General features: G+C 49.9%; 1 protein-coding gene across 2 annotated transcripts in view; it reads left to right on the top strand.

Moving 5' to 3' along the window:
* Positions 1–17737, top strand: part of MIDN (midnolin) — a 46513-nt gene that overhangs the window by 28261 nt on the left and 515 nt on the right. For both annotated transcript variants that reach the window (XM_081846282.1, XM_081846283.1), the window contains exons 5-7: positions 4840–5226; positions 7472–7604; positions 9229–9531. In XM_081846282.1, the coding sequence (XP_081702408.1) occupies positions 4840–5226; positions 7472–7604; positions 9229–9531 (823 nt within the window). The remainder of the gene's footprint in view (positions 1–4839; positions 5227–7471; positions 7605–9228; positions 9532–17737) is intronic.

The following is a 17737-nucleotide window of genomic DNA, read 5'->3' as shown; positions in this document are numbered from 1 at the left end:
AATATCCTTTATTAGGCATAGCAAAGCACACATTATCAAACAGACACAGTAAACTTTTTCAGCAGGGGGCCGGTCCACTGTCCCTCAGACCTTGTGGGGGGCCGGACTATATTTTGAGGGGGGGTGAACGGATTCCTATGCCCCACAAATAACCCAGAGATGCATTTTAAATAAAAGGACACATTCTACTCGTGTGAAAACACGCTGATTCCTGGACCGTCCGTGGGCCAGATTGAGAAGGCGATTGGGCCGGATCCGGCCTCTGGGCCTTAGTTTGCCTACCCATGCCCTAAGGCATTGTTGGAAAGGGAACCTACAGCTCATCTAGCCCAACCCGCCTACAACGCAGGAACCTTTTGCCCCACATGGGGCTCGAACCCAGAACTCTGGAATTAGAAGCGTCTCATGGTTTTAAAAACCCACCCGCTTCGCGGCTGCTTTGCAGGCCCTTATCTCGGTGGTGACCCTTATCTGGGATGCGGGTGGCGCTGTGGGTTAAACCACAGAGCCTAGGACTTGCTGATCAGAAGGTTGGCAGTTCAAATCCCCGCGACGGGGTGAGCTCCCATTTCTCGGTCCCTGCTCCTGCCCACCTAGCAGTTCGAAAGAGCACCTCAAAGTGCAAGTAGATAAATAGGTACCACTCCGACAGGAAGGTAAACGGCGTTTCCGTGCGCTGCTCTGGTTCGCCAGAAGCGGCTTAGTCATGCTGGCCACATGACCCGGAAGGTGTACGCCGGCTCCCTCGGCCAGTAAAGCGAGATGAGCGCCGCAACCCCAGAGTTGGCCACAACTGGACCTAATGGTCAGGGGTCCCTTTACCTTTACCTTTACCTTTTCTCGGTGGTGGCATGGAAGGGAGGAAAAACCAGATTATTATTCAGTTTGCTTCTCATACCCTTTACCTTCTTAAGTTGGCGAGGACGAAATGTCTAGTTATGTTCTTTTAAAAGACTCCTCCCTAGACCAGCGAACCCCACCTGCTTAAGCAAATATTTACTGCTCTCTCCCCACACCCTCCCCTCCCGGGGACCAGGGCTTGTTCTGGGGCTTCCCCACCCAAATCCCGGCAGATCGCACAGGTGTGTCGGGTATTATGGTCTGCCCACGGTGGTGATTGACTGCAGTGAGGTGGAAAATGGGCGGCGGGGGCCTGTGTTTTGAGAAACCCGGCCCTCCAATCTGCTGGCTTTCTCCACCACCCCAATGGAGCATCAGCCCCCAGCAGGCAGAAATCCGTCAGGTGCAGCTGCTCCCAAACTCGGAATGACGGGCGGCAGAGCTGCACCTGTTGAACAGGCTGCCTGCCATGGGACCCAGTCTTTGAACTGTGAGTGGTGCGGTTTCGGCGTGAGGACTGTGCTCTCATCCTCCACTGGAAACCTGGGCCAAGGGGAAACTGTTCCTAGGTTGCTGTTTTTGTAAGGACTGGAGGAGGCAAAGTAATGATGATGATGATAATAATAATAATAATAATAATAATAATAATAATAATAATAATAATGTTTTTAAAAATTAGTTGTATCCCGCCGCCCCCCCCCAACCGAGGCCAGGCTCAGAACAGCTAACATCATAAAAACAACACAATATGCATAAAAACAGACCCCGTATTATTCATTATAACTACCGTATTTTTTGCTCTATAAGACTCACTTTTTCCCTCCTAAAATCAATTTAGGGGGGAAATCCTTCCAGTAAACATTAGATGATCGCCAGGGCTAGCTGGCTAAATTAGTCCTGTTTGGGCCAGTGAAGAGACCAGGGGAGAATTACCATATTTTTTGCTCTATAAGACTCCTCACTTTTTCCCTCCTAAAAAGTAAGGGGAAATGTGTCTGCGTCTTATGGAGCGAATGCAGGCTGCGCAGCTATCCCAGAAGCCAGAACAGCAAGAGGGATTGCTGCTTTCGCTGCGCAGCGATCCCTCTTGCTGTTCTGGCTTCTAGGATTCAGAATATTTTTTTTCTTTTCTTCCTCCAAAAACTAGATGCGTCTTGTGGTCTGGTGCGTCTTATAGAGCGAAAAATACGGTAGTTAGAAAGTAAGACTGTAGCTGTGAGCTGCCTCTGAAACCAGGCTTTTCCAGGTAGCTGCTCACCTATGGCGAGTCGGGCTGTGTCTCCAGGCGACTATGCAGAAGTTTTTTAAAAAATCCTCCCCTGTTCCTCGTTTGGAGAATTCGGAGTATGCGGGGGGAGATATCGCAGACGTGAGTTTTCACAACTGCTCAAGGAGTTTTGTCCATTTGCATGCAGCTGGGGACCATTTTGACTCACGAAAGCGGGCCGAATATTTAGAAGTGGCTCAATTTTGACCCCACAATCTCAAATGGGCCTGGTTTTGACCACTGATTCCAAAACTGCATGCAATGTAACGACTTGATCTCATAACGGCACTGATTTTAACCTCGTGGCTTCCAAGCTGTGGTGATTTTTGCCACTTGACTCTAAAGCTGCGCCAATTTTGACCCCTTGATGTCAGGGTGGATTTGATTTAAATCAAATCGATTTAAATCCAGATTTAAATCCCTAGTCAGTATGACTTGATTCTAATCACTAGTCAGAAGGACAATTTAAATCTCTTTTTTTAACAGAAAGACTCATTCTTGCTGGCAAAATCTTAATTTTTACAACCAGATGAAGGTTTCATTTTTGGGATGATAAATTTTCAGAGCAGTTTTTACAGTTACATCAAAAATGACTGACTTGGTTATACTATTAGAAATACATAGACAGGTAATTATGACATTATTGTGAAGTTTAATAAGTTAACTGTTTATATTTGGAAAACTTTTCAGCTGTACTTTATTGGAAGGAGAAAAATTATCATTTCCTTAATAACAATTTATTTAACCAAAACGGTAACATTATAGCATATGTATCCATGTTTGTTAAGTGATGTGGTTAAATGGGTTTAAAAAACAAGAAGAAGCAAACTTGGACTGAGTTTTAGCACACATGAAAAAGTTAAAACGTTTCCTGATGTCGAAACAAAATTAAAAAATTCCTTCCTGTAGCACCTTAGAGAGCAACTAAGTCAGTTCTTGGTATGAGCTTTAGTGTGCATGCAAACTTCTTCAGATACAATAAAACAGAAGTCACCAGTCTGAAGTTTTGAAGAAGTGTGCATGCACACGAAAGCTCATACCAAGAACTAACTTAGTTGCTCTCTAAAGTGCTACAGGAAGGAATTTTTTAATTTTGTTTCAAACATGGCAAACCGACGCAGCTATCTACCTGTAACATTTCCTGATGAATAGCCTTTGGAGTATAATGTAACTTAAACAGAAAACTATCTTTAGAAGAAGAAAAAAAATCCCCCAAATGCATTTTATTTTAGAAATCTGACTGGGAAAAAAAATCTGAATAAAATAAAAAAAAATCCTATTTCTTTTGAGTTTTACCCACCCTGCTTGTCTGGAGGCGGTTGGAGGATGGATGCGGCTAACAGATTGAGGTTGAATCCTGACAAGACAGAAGTACTGTTTTGGGGAGACAGGGGGCAGGCAGGTGTGGGGGACTCCCTGGTCCTGAATGGGGTCACTGTGCCCCCGAAGGACCAGCTGAGCAGCCTGGGGGTCATTTTGGACTCACAGCTGTCCATGGAGGCGCAAGTCAATTCTGTGTCCAGGGCAGCTCCATCTGGTACGCAGGATGAGACCCTCCCTGCCCGCGGACTGTCTCGCCAGAGTAGTGCATGCTCTGGTTATCTCTCGCTTGGACTACTGCCATGCGCTCTCCGTGGGACTGCCTTTGAAGGTGACTCAGAAACTGCAACTAATCCAGAATGCGGCAGCTAGACTGGTGACTGGGAGTGGCCGCCGAGACCACATAACACCAGTCCTGAAAGACCTACATTAGGTTTCAGTACATTTCCAAGCACAATTCAAAGTGTTGGTGCTGACCTTTCAAGCCCTAAATAGCCTTGGGTCCAGTATATCTGAAGGAGCGTCTCCACCCCCATCGTTCTACCCGGACACTGAGGTCCAGCTCCGAGGGCCTTCTGGCGGTTCCCTCCCTGCGAGAAGCCAAGTTACAGGGAACCAGGCAGAGGGCCTTCTCGGTGGTGGCACCCGCCCTGTGGAACGCCCTCCCACCAGATGTCAAAGAGAAAAACAACTTACCAAACTTTTAGAAGACATCTGAAGGCAGCCCTGTTTAGGGAAGCTTTTAATGTTTAATAGGCTATTGTATTTTAGTGTTTTGTTGGAAGCCGCCCAGAGTGGCTGGGGAAACCCAGCTGGATGGGCGGGGTATGGATAATAAATTATTACTATTACAGTGGTACCTCGGGTTAAGTACCTAATTCGTTCCGGAGGTCCGTTTTTAACCTGAAACTGTTCTTAAGCTGAAGCACCACTTAATGGGGCCTCCTGCTGCCGCTGCACGATTTCTGTTCTCATCCTGAAGCAAAGTTCTTAACCTGAAGCACTATTTCTGGGTTAGCGGAGTCTGTAACCTGAAGCGTCTGTAACCCGAGGTACCACTGTACCAAACTTTTAGAAGACACCTGAAGCAGCCCTGTTTTGGGAAGCTTTTAATGTTTAATAGGTTATTGTAGTTTAGTGTTTTGTTGGAAGCCGCCCAGAGTGGCTGGGGAAACCCAGCCAGATGGGCGGGGTATAAATAACAAATTATTATTATTATTATTATTATTATTATTATTATTATTATTATTACTATTATTATTATTATTATTTATTCAACGAAGTGCTTGTGGGTTTTTTTCTCCCCTTTCTCCGAATTCCGAGGTGTGAAAATGAATCTGCTTTGTTTTGCTTTCGATATCTGCCTCCTTTCCGCCTCCGCCTCTCACATTCTCCTCTTCTTCCCTCCCCAGGTAAACGACTTCCTGTCTGGAAGATCCCCTCTCACCTTGGCCCTCCGCGTCGGGGACCATATGATGTTTGTTCAGCTGCAACTGGCGGCCCAGCAGAACGGCGGACAGCTGCAGCACCGCCACCTCATCGCCAGCCGCGGCGAACACCCGGCCGCTGCGCCCCCGGCCGGTCCCGACTGCCCTGCTCTCCACGGGGGCGCCCACACCCCCCACTTCGCCCGGGTCCCCGCCTCCCCGCCCGCTTGCCAGGAAAGCTCCGCCTCCCCACCGCAGGCCCCGCCCACGTACTGTAGCTCCGCCCACCCGACGCCCGTCACGGCCGGCATGTTCCGCTCGCACGGGGCCCAGGCGAGCGGCGGCACGGGGAGCGCCTCATCGTGTTCGGAGGTGAGTCGTGGTCTCGTCCGCGCCTAGTCCAAGTCAGCAGGAGACTCGAACCCAGAACCTGAGCCTCGTGTCTGAGCTATTGCAATGGGGGGTTGTTTGGGGGAAATAAGGTTCTCATGGTCAGGGCCCTGAGGGGTCTTATCGTCCATCGCCACAGGAAGAAACACCGTATTTTTCGCTCTATAAGACGCACCAGACCACAAGACGCACCTAGTTTTTGGAGGAGGAAAACAAGGAAAAAAATATTATGAATCCCAGAAGCCAGAACAGCAAGAGGGATCGCTGCAGAGCGAAAGCAGCGATCCCTCTTGCTGTTCTGGCTTCTGGGATAGCTGCGCAGCCTGCATTCGCTCCGTAAGACGCACACACATTTCCCCTTACTTTTTAGAAGGGAAAAATTGAGTCTTAAAGAGCAAAAAATACGGTAATAATAATAATAATAATAATAATAATAATAATAATAATAATAAAAAAAAAATAATTTATACCCCTCTCTCCCCAGCCAAGGCCAGGCTCAGGGCGGCTAACAAGCAATAATAAAAACAAGTTGAATGACTATAACTTAAAAACAAGATTAAAATACAACATTAAAATACTGAAATAGCAAAATGTACGGTTTTGGTGCATTGATGCCAGAAAAACCAGGCAGGATAGGAAGCAAGGATGGTTCTGGTTGCAAAACCACCATGGATTTCTGCCTTGGAAAAGGAGACTACCCCACCAGTGTGCAATGAGCAAAACTAACGCAGACCCTCCCCAAGGGCCGAGTTCGGCAGCAAGACAGGAACCGAATGTTGAGAATTGGGGGGTAGGGGTTAAAAAAGCAAGTTTTTAGTCCCCAGTGGCTGCAAAAGGGAGGTGTGTGGAGCTCATAAGCCAGAGGTGGGAGGGTCGCTCCTGATTTTCTTAGCTTGCCTCTCCGCAGCGGTTGCTCTCGCGAGCGGCTTGTGGCTGCTAAGCCCTGCTCTTAAGTAGACCTGTTGAAACAAATACACGCAGCGAACAGAACACGAGCCCCTTCGTTTCAGTTTGGAAGTGTTAACAGAAGAGCTTGAGGCTCTTAGGGTTCTGGGTTCGAATCCCATGTTGGGCAAAGGATTCCTTCATCGCAGAAATGTTATCTGATCTCACTGTATTCCCCCCCCCCCCCGTTCAAAAGTTTAACCAAGGGCCAAAACCAGGGTCTAGTCTTCAAAGCCATCCTCTGGCTCCTGAGCATGTGCAGAGAGCCCCTGCGTGATAGCTTTGAACCCAACATTGGACAAAAGACTCCTGCATTGCATTGAACTGAGTGACCCTTGTGACCCTCCTGCAATTCCACGAGTCTATGAAACTCCATTGGGCAGAAGCCTCTAAGGCTCTAGTCCTCATGGGGGGGCGATTTACCGTATTTTTTGCTCTATAAGACTCACTTTTTCCCTCCTAAAAAGTAAGGGGAAATGTGTGTGCGTCTTATGGAGCGAATGCAGGCTGCGCAGCTATCCCAGAAGCCAGAACAGCAAGAGGGATTGCTGCTTTCACTGCGCAGTGATCCCTCATGCTGTTCTGGCTTCTGAGATTCAGAATATTTTTTTTCTTGTTTTCCTCCTCCAAAAACTAGGTGCGTCTTGTGGTCTGGTGCGTCTTATAGAGTGAAAAATACAGTAGATAGGGAGCTCCCTTATACAGGCCACTAGTCCTTCTGCTTCTGTATTGTCTACACTGATAGGCAGCGTCGCTCCGGGGATGTTCCTGGCCCGATCTGCAGAGGATTAAACATTGGGAGGGGACCTTCTACATGCAAGGCAGGTGTCCGAGCTGTAGCCTGTCACCATTTAGGGCCAGAAATCTGCCGCATGCCAAGCCAGAGCGTTGGTCCATCTCATTCAATATTGTCTGCACGGACTGGCAGCAGCTATCAGGGGGGTTTAGATGGAAGGCAGTTCCCAGATCTCCCTGGAGATTGAACTTTCATTCAGAGCAAATACTCTCCCATTGAACCGACAGCCCTGGCACCAGAAAGCCACAATTTTGGCCTTAATTCAAATTAGACTTTCTTTGGGGAGGGGTTAAGAAAAAGCCTTTTCTGAATATGGTTTGAGGCAGGAATTCGCATCTCTATTCAGGAGGTTTCTAGGCAGAAGTTGGGCGGACATCCATCAGGAATTCGTTGCCTGTGATTCCGGGGTTGGACTAGATGACCGTGTGGTGTCCCTTCCAATTCTTCGAACAGACTTCAATTTTCCCCCCTGCCCTCCTTTCACAGGTTGATTGCGCCACACGGAGCAAACCTTCGCCCAGTGCCAGCCCCATGCAGCCTTCCCGACCCCGCAAACCCGGCGCGGTGATCGAAAGCTTCGTGAACCACGCTCCGGGTGTTTTTTCGGGGACGTTTTCTGGTAAGTCTTCGTTGACCCTTAACTCCTCTTCCTCCGAGCCCTCCGCCTTTCGTGGGAACAAAATATGGCTTCGTGTAGCGGTGTGTGTGTAAGCTTCAGAACATCACAGGGTGCTTTTGCTTGCTGAAGAAGAGCCCTGTGGAGCCCTGAAGCTGGCGCAGGTCCATGTGCCGTTTTTACAATCGAAAATGGACCTGAACGAACTGTGAGAGCCAACTGATGGGTTTCTGTACAAAGCAGGTCTGAACCTGATCTCTGCCGGTTTCTGACAAGAGAAACCAAAGTGAATTTTGGAGCTCAACATTTCTAACAATTTGTATCTGTTCACCTGGCGCCTTCATTATACACCTTTAGGCACCAGGAAAAACGTTCCCTTTTAACCAGGCCTTTGGTTGATATGAATTATATCCTATGCCCTTCCAAAATGTGGTTTTTTTTCCAGTAGGGGTGGAGGCTATTGGGTGGTTGTTTTTATTCTTATTAGTTATTTTGTGGTTTTATATCTTGATTTTATTAACTGCCCTGAGACCCCTGGGTATAGGGTGGTATATAAATTCATATTATTATTATTATTAAATGGGCTTGTTGGTTGCGGTTTGGGAAATCTGTGACACTCCAGCCCCTTCAAAGGATCTTGCAGGACTCTGATAATATCTACTAGTGCTTAGGGATAAATTGGGGTTCTATTCTAGACTTATTCAACTTTTGGTCCCTCAAACGTTGTTGGCTAAATCTCTCACCATGCCTAACCACTGCTTTGGGGGTCGTGGGGTTTGTAGTTTGGAGAGCCAGGATTGGAATACTCTCTCGTCGTCCAGCAACATTGAAGAGGGGGTTTTTAATCAGAGGTTGGGACGGCCACCTGCCAGGAAGTACCGTATTTTTCGCTCTATAAGACGCACCAGACCACAAGACGCACCTAGTTTTGGGAGGAGGAAAACAAGAAAAAAAAATATTCTGAATCTCAGAAACCAGAAGCGCAGTGAAAGCAGCAATCCCTCTTGCTGTTCTGGCTTCTGGGATAGCTGCGCAGCCTGCAGTCGCTCCATAAGACGCACACACATTTCCCCTTACTTTTTAGGAGGGAAAAAGTGAGTCTTATAGAGCAAAAAATACGGTATTTCGCTGTGATTCCCAATTTTCAGGGGGTTGGACTGGATTCTGTTGATTCGAAGAGGTACCCCAGCCAAGCTGCTTTTTAAAAAAGCAAAAAACCAAAGAGAACACTGTAGAGTTTGTTCCCTGGCCCAGATTATTGCCACTTCCTCTTCTCATGTGGACTAGAAACCTGCCCTTCAAAAGCTTTAACATTCACCCTAAGCAAGCGCGGGAAAGGGAAGTTAACAAGACTCTTTTCTGACAGTCTCCCTCTGCAGGCGGCGGCCTCTCCTTCTTCCTTGGAGGCTTTTTGGGATGTTGAGATCCCTGCGTTGCCGGGGTTGGGCTGGATGACCTTTGGGGTGTCCCTGCCCCCTCTATAATTCCAAATTTTCCCTCCGCACCCGACCACAAACACAAATTCTGGGGGAGAGGGAGGAAAAACCAGCCAAGCAACCTCATGTGTTTAGATTGTGAATCGATAAACCTTGAGGACTAGCGACTTGACTTTGCTTCTCCCCCGCAGGCACTTTGCACCCGAATTGCCAGGACAGCAGCGGGCGGCCCCGGCGGGACATCGGCACCATCTTGCAGATCCTCAACGACCTGTTGAGCGCCACGCGGCACTACCAGGGCATGCCCCAGTCCCTGACGCAGCTGCGGTGCCAAACACAGTGCTCGCTTTCCTCGACTTCTGTGTCGCCATCGTCGCCCCAATCCCCGGATCTCACCAGCAACACTACCTCAGAGAAAATCGCAGCAGCTGCTAGCCAGTCCTTACACTTGGGCGCCCCCTGCCCCAGTCAAGTGGCAGCGTCTAAGCCTTCCGGTGAGTCCTGCCTCTGAAAAAGAGTCCAGAATGTGGCTCGGGTCATGAGGTCTAGTAACTCGCTTTGCTGTTGGTCTGTAAGGAAGCTGCCGCTTTTTGCATGCAAAGGGCCCGAGTTCGAAAGCCGACCTCTCCGGGTAGTAGGGCTCTGTTTGAAACCCCTGCCGGCCAGCGCTGTGCTAGATCGAGCGATGCACAGAATAAGCCCAAGTCCCAAATTTGGAACAGTGAGGGCTAGCGTCTTGACTTTTGTGACTCCGCAAGGGGCAGCGTTGTACATGGATATATTTAGGCAGCGCCGTAGCCCCAAGGAGCTTTCCTTGCACAAGGTCCCGGGTTCAGTTCTCCCCTGGAGAGCTGCTGCTGTTCAGCGTAGGCCGTATTGAATTAGATGGGTGTGATATCGGGCGTGTTCCTTTTTGCTCCTTTTCCCCATTAAAAGGGGACACGGGTGGCGCTGTGGGTTAAACCACAGAGCCTAGGACTTGCTGATCAGAAGGTTGGCGGTTCGAATCCCCGCAATGACGGGGTGAGCTCCTGTTGCTCGGTCCCTGCTTCTGCCAACCTAGCAAATCAAAAGCACGTCAAAGTGCAAGTAGATAAATAGGTACCGCTCTGGCGGGAATGTAAACGGTGTTTCTGTGCGCTGCTCTGGTTCGCCAGAAGCGGCTTAGTCCTGCTGGCCACATGACCCGGAAGCTGTATGCCGGCTCCCTCGGCCAGTAAAGCGAGGTGAGCGCCGCAACCCCAGAGTCGCCCGCGACTGGACCTAATGGTCGGGGGTCCCTTTGCCTTTTACCCTTCTTAAAAAAGGGAGATGCAGCCTTGAAGGTCCTCTTTAACGCCTGCGTGCAAATGGGGCTCAGCAAAAGGAGAGGACTTGATATTTTATTTTATTTTATTATGACTCCCCCCCTTTCCCCCCCCCCAAGTGATAAGTTATCCCGCCTGAGCACGGTGGGGTGTTTTGTGTTACATGCAGAAACTCCCTGCAGAGTAAGTCTGGAAGTCGGGGAGAGGGGATTGAGAGAGAGAGCAAGGGAAAAAATATGTCTCTTGGTTTTCTATTTGGCTCGGATATTCTCGGTCACGGTGACCCTGTTTGTTGCCAAGGATGAAGTGAACAGCTTCTGTCTCGATGCTAATAGGTGGCATTAATCCCTTCTGCAAACCCTTCCAGTTTTAGCCTCTTCTGTTCAGTTTCCGTGGGTGCCGTTTGCATACTCTCTTGCCTAAAATCCCCCCAATAACGGCTTTTTCTCCTGCGTGCTTTTAATGGGCCACTTTGCATTCATGACCCCTTCTTCCCGGTTTGGATCTGCTAAATTCAGGGGTTCCCTTTCCTCTGGCAGAAGCGAGAATCTCCATTTGTGCTTCTGTTCAGTTATGTGTGCCCTCTTTACTCTCAAGGTCTCTGCCCCCAGGCGCTTACAGATTAAAGCTGATTTAGACCACTCCAGAGGATTTGAGCAGCACCCCCCCCCTTGCCCCCTTCCTCCGTTCATGGATAGGAACTGTAGTTCAAAGCGTTCAGAGGGCACAGGGCTATGGAATTATGGGGGGGGGGGAGTACGTGAATGACTTTTGACCAATCCTATCCTACTTATCTAACGTGGGTGGCGCTGTGGGTTAAACCACAGAGCCCAGGACTTGCCGGTCAGAAGGTTGGTGGTTCGAATCCCCTCAATGACGGGGTGAGCTCCCGTTGCTCAGTCCCTGCTCTTGCCAACCTAGCAGTTCGAAAGCACGTCAAAGTGCAAGTAGATAAGTAGGTACCGCTCCGGCGGGAAGGTAAACGGCGTTTCCGTGCGCTGCTCTGGTTCGCCAGAAGCGGCTTAGTCCTGCTGGCCACATGACCCGGAAGCTGTATGCCGGCTCCCTCGGCCAGTAAAGCCAGATGAGCGCCGCAACCCCAGAGTCGGCCATGACTGGACCTAATGGTCAGGGGGTCCTTTTTATCCTACTTATCTAAGTCCCATTGGACTGAAGGAGTTATTTTGCAAATGGGAAACACATAGGGAATGCCCTGTGAGCTCATAGTTTCATTTGGGGGAATGTAGGATTGTAGAGTTGGAGAGGGACCCCCAAAGCCATCTAGTCCAGCCCCCTAAAATGCAGGGACCTGTGTTGCCCGACGTGGGTTTCGACGTGGGTTTAAAAATCCCATGCCATCCCAAATCCAATTTAAGGATTAAACATGACCAAATGTTGCATGAGGACCCCGTAGAACAGGCACCCCCCAAACTCTGCCCTCCAGATGTTTTGGGACTACAACACCCATCATCCATGACTAACAGGTCAGGGATGATGGGAACTGTAGTCCCAAAACATCTGAAGGGCCGAGTTTGGGGGTGCCGGCAGTAGAAGAACATCTGGATTTGTTCTTCCAGAGGTGCTGGAAGCCCCGTGGAGCCAAGTTAGTAGATTAACGAAGTGGGGGGGGGGTCGATAGCTCCCTCTATCTTTTTTTTCCTTTCTCTTTTTCTCTCTCTTCCTGCTTTCACGCCTCTTCCTCTCCGCACCCCCGTAGGCTGTGTGTGGCAAAGGCCCCCGTCCCAAAAATAGCAAGGCGAGCTGGCGGGGGCGCAAAAGAAAAACCGACACGGTTACTGCTTTTCTTTCTCCTCCTCGGCGGCCCACTCTCCCCCCTCCTCGCCGCCACCCTCTCTGTGGCACAAACGGAAAATTGGAGGCTCCTCTTCTGCGGGAAAGAGGTTGACAGTTTTCTGTCTGACAGCCAAGTTCTGGCAAAGCGGCGTTCCAGGCTGGGAGGACAAGGGCGGATCTGCCTCCCCCCCCCCAAAAAAAATCTGGCAATAACCTCCGAATTCCCTTCCCTGCCTCTCTGTGTGTCTCCACCTCATTTGGGTTATTTAAACAAAATAAAACACTATTGGGTTTGCAATTTTCCTTGCTGCGAGAATTGCGGGTGGGAGACGAGTGTGGGATTTTTTCCTTCTCTCTCTCTCACCTGCCCTGCTCCCCTCCTGGACTTTTGGACCAGGCCGTTGAGGATTTGAACCCGCTGCCCCTTGGTTTGAAATTCACCCAGCCCAGGCTACAAAACAGCAGCAACAACAAACGGCGCTGTGTTGCTGTGTGGGAACGAAAGGGAACGCAGGCCGTGCTGGATTTGAACCCGCTCCTCTTGGGTTGACCTTCATCCAGCCAGGCTACAAAACAACAACAGCAACAAACTGTTGTTGTGCAGGAACGACCTGGGAGAAGAGAGGGTCGAAGAAGATTGGAAGAAATTCAAGATTTATTTAAAAAAACACTGTAATTTGGTTGAATGTTAAGAAAGGATGCTAGATCATAAATAATTGTGCACCACTAAACTAGATGGAATTAAGATGATAAGTAAGTTTGAGGAAAAATTATAAACCTATTGGAGAATTAATAGATTATAATTAAATGAATCTGACACAAGAGTGTAAATAAGATGATAAATTGCAGGCAAGAATTGACAATGATGCAAATGGGAGCGGGAGATGTGAGGGAGTCCAAAGAGTCCAAAGGGAACGCAGATAAGCCTCAGCCGTAAGCAGTAGCTGCGAGGCTGTTCTTGCTGCCCTCGAGCCAAGTCCCTAGTCCTCTTCGAGGCTGGAGATGGCTCCAGGCTTAGAGACTCTGTACAAAAACACAAATTTGATGGGACCTGGAAACACCTCGCAAGAATCACTTTTTCCCTAGGGGACCTCGGACAGCCAGCCCACACTCTCCAGAAACCTACAGCTCCTCTCATCCTCCTCCTTCCCCTCCTCGCACGCTGCCCTATATCCGTCGCACACTGCCTGCCAGAGTCAGTGCCCCCCCAATCTGCCCCCCCCCCGTGGAAAAGACTGGCACCTGGCGACGCGTCTGTAGTTTTTTACGCTCGTGCATGAATTGTGAGTTTTGTGCATCTTTCGGATTCCACCTTCCGAACCTGTTCCTTGCTTGCTGGCCGGCCCTGCTCCGTTGCCTATCTCCAGAGTAATTTTCTCGTCCTCTCCCCCAATCTGGTCACTTTCCTTTCTGTTTCTTGGGGGGGGGGAGTTGGGTGGAAACTGGGGTTTTTTGGGGAGGTGGCGTGGCTGTCAGAACGTGCCGAAGTGTGTCAAGCATGGCTTTGCACCCAATTTCTGTGCGCGCACCTGCGGGTTGGTGGTTGTGTTCATCAAGGGGGCGAGGGAGGGAGCAAGCCGCCCCCTCGTTTCCTAGATTCTCTTTATTTATTTTCTCCTCGCTGCTTGAAAACAGGTCACCTTCCTTTCTTGCCCCCGTTTCTGAACCATAAAAGGTTTTGACTGCTGGTTAGGTCTTGGTGGGGCTGCGTTGTTGGGGGGCAGGCTGCCACTTGCCGACCAAAAACGCGAAAGGAAGTGGGACGAAAAAAGAGCAGCCATGTAGGGTTTTGGGGGGGGGGCGTCCCATTTCAATGGGAAAGCTTGGCTAGTTTGCAGATGGTTTTTGTCCCGGAGAGATCGCCCTGATGAAAACATTTTTGCATGTTCTCTAGTAAGGTAAAGGTAAAGGGACCCCTGACCATTAGGTCCAGGCGTGGCCGACTCTGGGGTTGTGGCGCTCATCTCGCTTTACTGGCCGAGGGAGCCGGCGTACAACTTCCGGGTCATGTGGCCAGCAGGACCAAGCCGCTCCTGGCAAACCAGAGCAGCGGACGGAAACGCCGTTTACTTTCCCGCCGGAGTGGTACCTGTTGATCTACTTGCACTTTGACGTGCTTTCGAACTGCTAGGTTGGCAGGAGCAGGGACCGAGCAACGGGAGCTCACCCCGTCATTGCGGGGATTCGAACCACCAACCTTCTGATCGGCAAGTCCTAGGCTCTGTGGTTCAACCCACAGCACCACCCGCATCCCTTGCCAGGTTGATATGCAACAGATAAAAACGACGAATAGTGATCGTCCCTTGATTTAATTCGAATAGCTATCATCCCTTGATTTAATTCTAATTAAAAAAAACAAAAATTGCAGGGAGAGTCGAGGCCGACTTGAAACCCCGTGGATTGTTGAATGTTGTTGTTGCTATCGTCGTTTAGTCTTGTCCACCTCTGGACCAGAGCACGCCAGGCCCTCCTGTCTTCCACTGCCTCCCACAGTTTGGTCAAACTCATGCTGGTCCCTTCGAGAACACTGTCCCACCATCTCGTCCTCTGTCCTCCCCTTCTCCTTGTGCCCTCCGTCTTTCCCACCATCAGGGTCTTTTCCAGGGAGTCTTCTCTTCTCCTGAGGTGGCCAAAGTCTTGGAGCCTCAGCTTCAGGATCTGTCCTTCCAGGGAGCACTCAGGGCTGATTTCCTTTTGAATGGAGAGGTTGGATCTTCTTGCAGTCCATGGGACTCTCAAGAGTCTCCTCCAGGGATTGTTGAATAGACCTCCCCAATTATGAAACTCTTTTGCTCGAGGGCGGGCATGTCTTGCCATCCTCATCCTGTCCACAGAGTCGGTCTCTCTCCCTCTCTCTCATCTGGAGGCGTTAGTGCAATCGTGGTCTCCTCAGATGGATTCCTCTAGAATAAATACCGCCCCCAGATTATGTCCTGCCTGTCACCATCGCGGCACATAACTTCTGCCTCCTGCTTCCCTTTCGCTCTCATTAGTGCGCATCGCTCAATCTTTTCTTCTCCTTTGGTCTCTTCCCCCACATAATTTGACGCGGGGGGAAACTGAGGCACAGGGTGTGATCGGCAGCTCGGCTATCCATCGGCTTTTGCCTTCCTGGTTCTGCAGAGGGGAGGGTGCTTTGATTCATTTAAAGGGGGGGCAGAGAGAGAATGAATGGCGGACCCTCCTGGCAAAGTTGCTCGTGGGCGGTGGGTGGGATTCGAATCCTGGACTCTCCCGGCTCCTAATCCGGGACTGTTAGCCACCTTGAGTGGGGGGGGGGATAGCTCAGCGGGTTTGAGCGTGTTGCTGAAAACAAGAAGGTTGCAGGTTCGATATGCGCTGAATATTCCTGCATTGCAGGGGGTTGGGCTAATAATAATAATAATAATAATAACAATAATAATAATAATAATAACAGCTGGCTCTTGGGGCCCCTCTACAGTGCCTTTTTTCTTTAAAAAAATACGATTAGGGGGTACTCTCATTTTGACTCAAGAAAATCACCATTTTGCAGAAAATATATACTGCAAATGGACAAAGCTACAAAAGATCCACAAAACGTTTAAGGGTATTCGTACCCCTGCGTGTGTGTGTGTTCCCCCCAGAAAAAAATCACTGCCCCCCTTGCAAGGTAGGACATGAGGATTTAAAAAGGCTGCAAACAGCCCGGGGGGGGGAGCGACCATTTGCACGCACGCAAGAAAAAGAAAACCTTTGCGTTCTTCAGAGGAAAAGTGAGATATAAATGTATATAATGTTTTCGCAAGGCTCCCTTTTTCGTTTCGCTTCCCTCCCCCCTCCCCCCTCGCCATTTTCTGGTGCCTCCATCTCCCCCCCCCCCCCGGCTCTTGCAAAAAAAAATATGCTCAATTGTTCTCCCGCCCACGGGCTGCTATAGCAAAGCCGCGGAAAAGGGGGGGTTAGATAGAGAAAAAGGCACCTTGTTGACGGCAGAGAGTGGGTGGCACGAAGTCAGGGGTGACTCCTTGTTCTCTCCTCTGAGACGGGAAGTGTTCGAAACCCTCTTGGGGGGGGGGAGAAGCGAGAGAGCTAGAATGAGAAGAAAGAGAGAGAAAATATATTTTTTTAAAAAAGAAGAAGTGTGCAAGAGAGCCATTGTTTTTTTGATGCTCCTTGGGCTTCCTGTCTCTGTTGCCATGGAAACGGGGTCCTGGTTCTCCACAGATGCTTTCCCCCATGCTGAGGTGATGGAAAGTCCTCCATTTCGAGGCTGGTGCACACCCGGCGTGCCTGTGATTTCGCTCTCCCAACACGCGCACACACACACACACACACACACACACACACACACACCGGGCATCGGGGTGTTGAATGTTTTATTTTTATTTCCTCCAATCTTGGTGGGAAAGGAGAGGTGTTCTTGACGGAGCTGGCAGGCAAGCCATGTTGCTTTATTTATTAAATTTGTAGGCTCCCCTCCCATCAAAGCATCCCGGGGGGGGGGTGCAGTATAAAAAACACAATAATAATAATAGGTAAATGTAAAGGGACCCTGACCGTCAGGTCCAGTCGCGGCCGACTCTGGGGTTGCGGCGCTCATCTCGCTTTATTGGCCGAGGGAGCCGGCGTACAGCTTCCGGGTCATGGGGCCAGCAGGACTAAGCCGCTTCTGGCAAACCAGAGCAGTGCACAGAAACGCCATTTACCTTCCCGCCAGAGCGGTCCCTATTTATCTACTTGCACTTTGACATGCTTTTGAACTGCTAGGTTGGTAGGAGCAGGGACCGAGCAACGGGAGCTCACCCCGTCATTGCGGGGATTCGAACCGCCGACCTTCTGATCGGCAAGTCCTAGGCTCTGTGGTTTAACCCACAGCACCACCTGCGTCCCTAATAATAATAATAATAATAATTTATTATTTATACCCCGCCCATCTGGCTGAGTTTCCCCAGCCACACTGGGCGGCTTCCAATCGAGTGTTAAAAACAATAAAGCGTTAAATATTAAAAATTTCCTAAACAGGGCTGCCTTCAGATGTCCTCTAAAAGTCAGATAGTTGTTTATTTCCTTCACATCTGAAGGGAGGACGTTCCATGGGGCGGGCGCCACCACTGAGAAGGCCCTCTGCCTGGTTCCCTGTAACCTCACTTCTCACAGGGAGGGAATCGCCAGACGGCCCTTGGGAGAGGGACCCAGATGTCCGGGCTGGACAATTGGGGGTGGAGACGCTCCTTCAGGTCTACTGGGCCGTTTAGGGCTTTCAAGGTCAGCCCCAACACTTTGAATTGTGCTCAGAAACGTACTGGGAGCCAATGTAGGTCTTTCAGGACTGGTGTTATGTCATGTGGTGTTGGTGGCCACTCCCAGTCCCCAGTCTGGCTGCCGCATTCTGGATTAGTTGTAGTTTCCAGGTCACCTTCTATGGTAGCCCCACACAGAGCGCATGGCAGTAGTCCAAGCAGGAGATAACCAAAGCAAGCACCACTCTGGTGAGACGGTCTGTGGGCAGGGAGGGTCCCATCCTGCGTACCAGATGGAGCTGGTAGACAGCCACCCAGGACACAGAACTGACCTGCACCTCCATGGACAACTGGGAGTCCAAAATGACTCCCAGGCTGCGCACCTGGTCCTTCAGGGG

The sequence above is a fragment of the Podarcis erhardii genome (genome assembly GCF_964252035.2).
Source record: "Podarcis erhardii genome assembly, chromosome: 18".
NCBI classification, from domain to species: Eukaryota; Metazoa; Chordata; class Lepidosauria; order Squamata; family Lacertidae; genus Podarcis; species Podarcis erhardii.
Note: the sequence above shows the minus strand (reverse complement) of the source record. Positions and strands in the feature narration are given on the sequence as shown.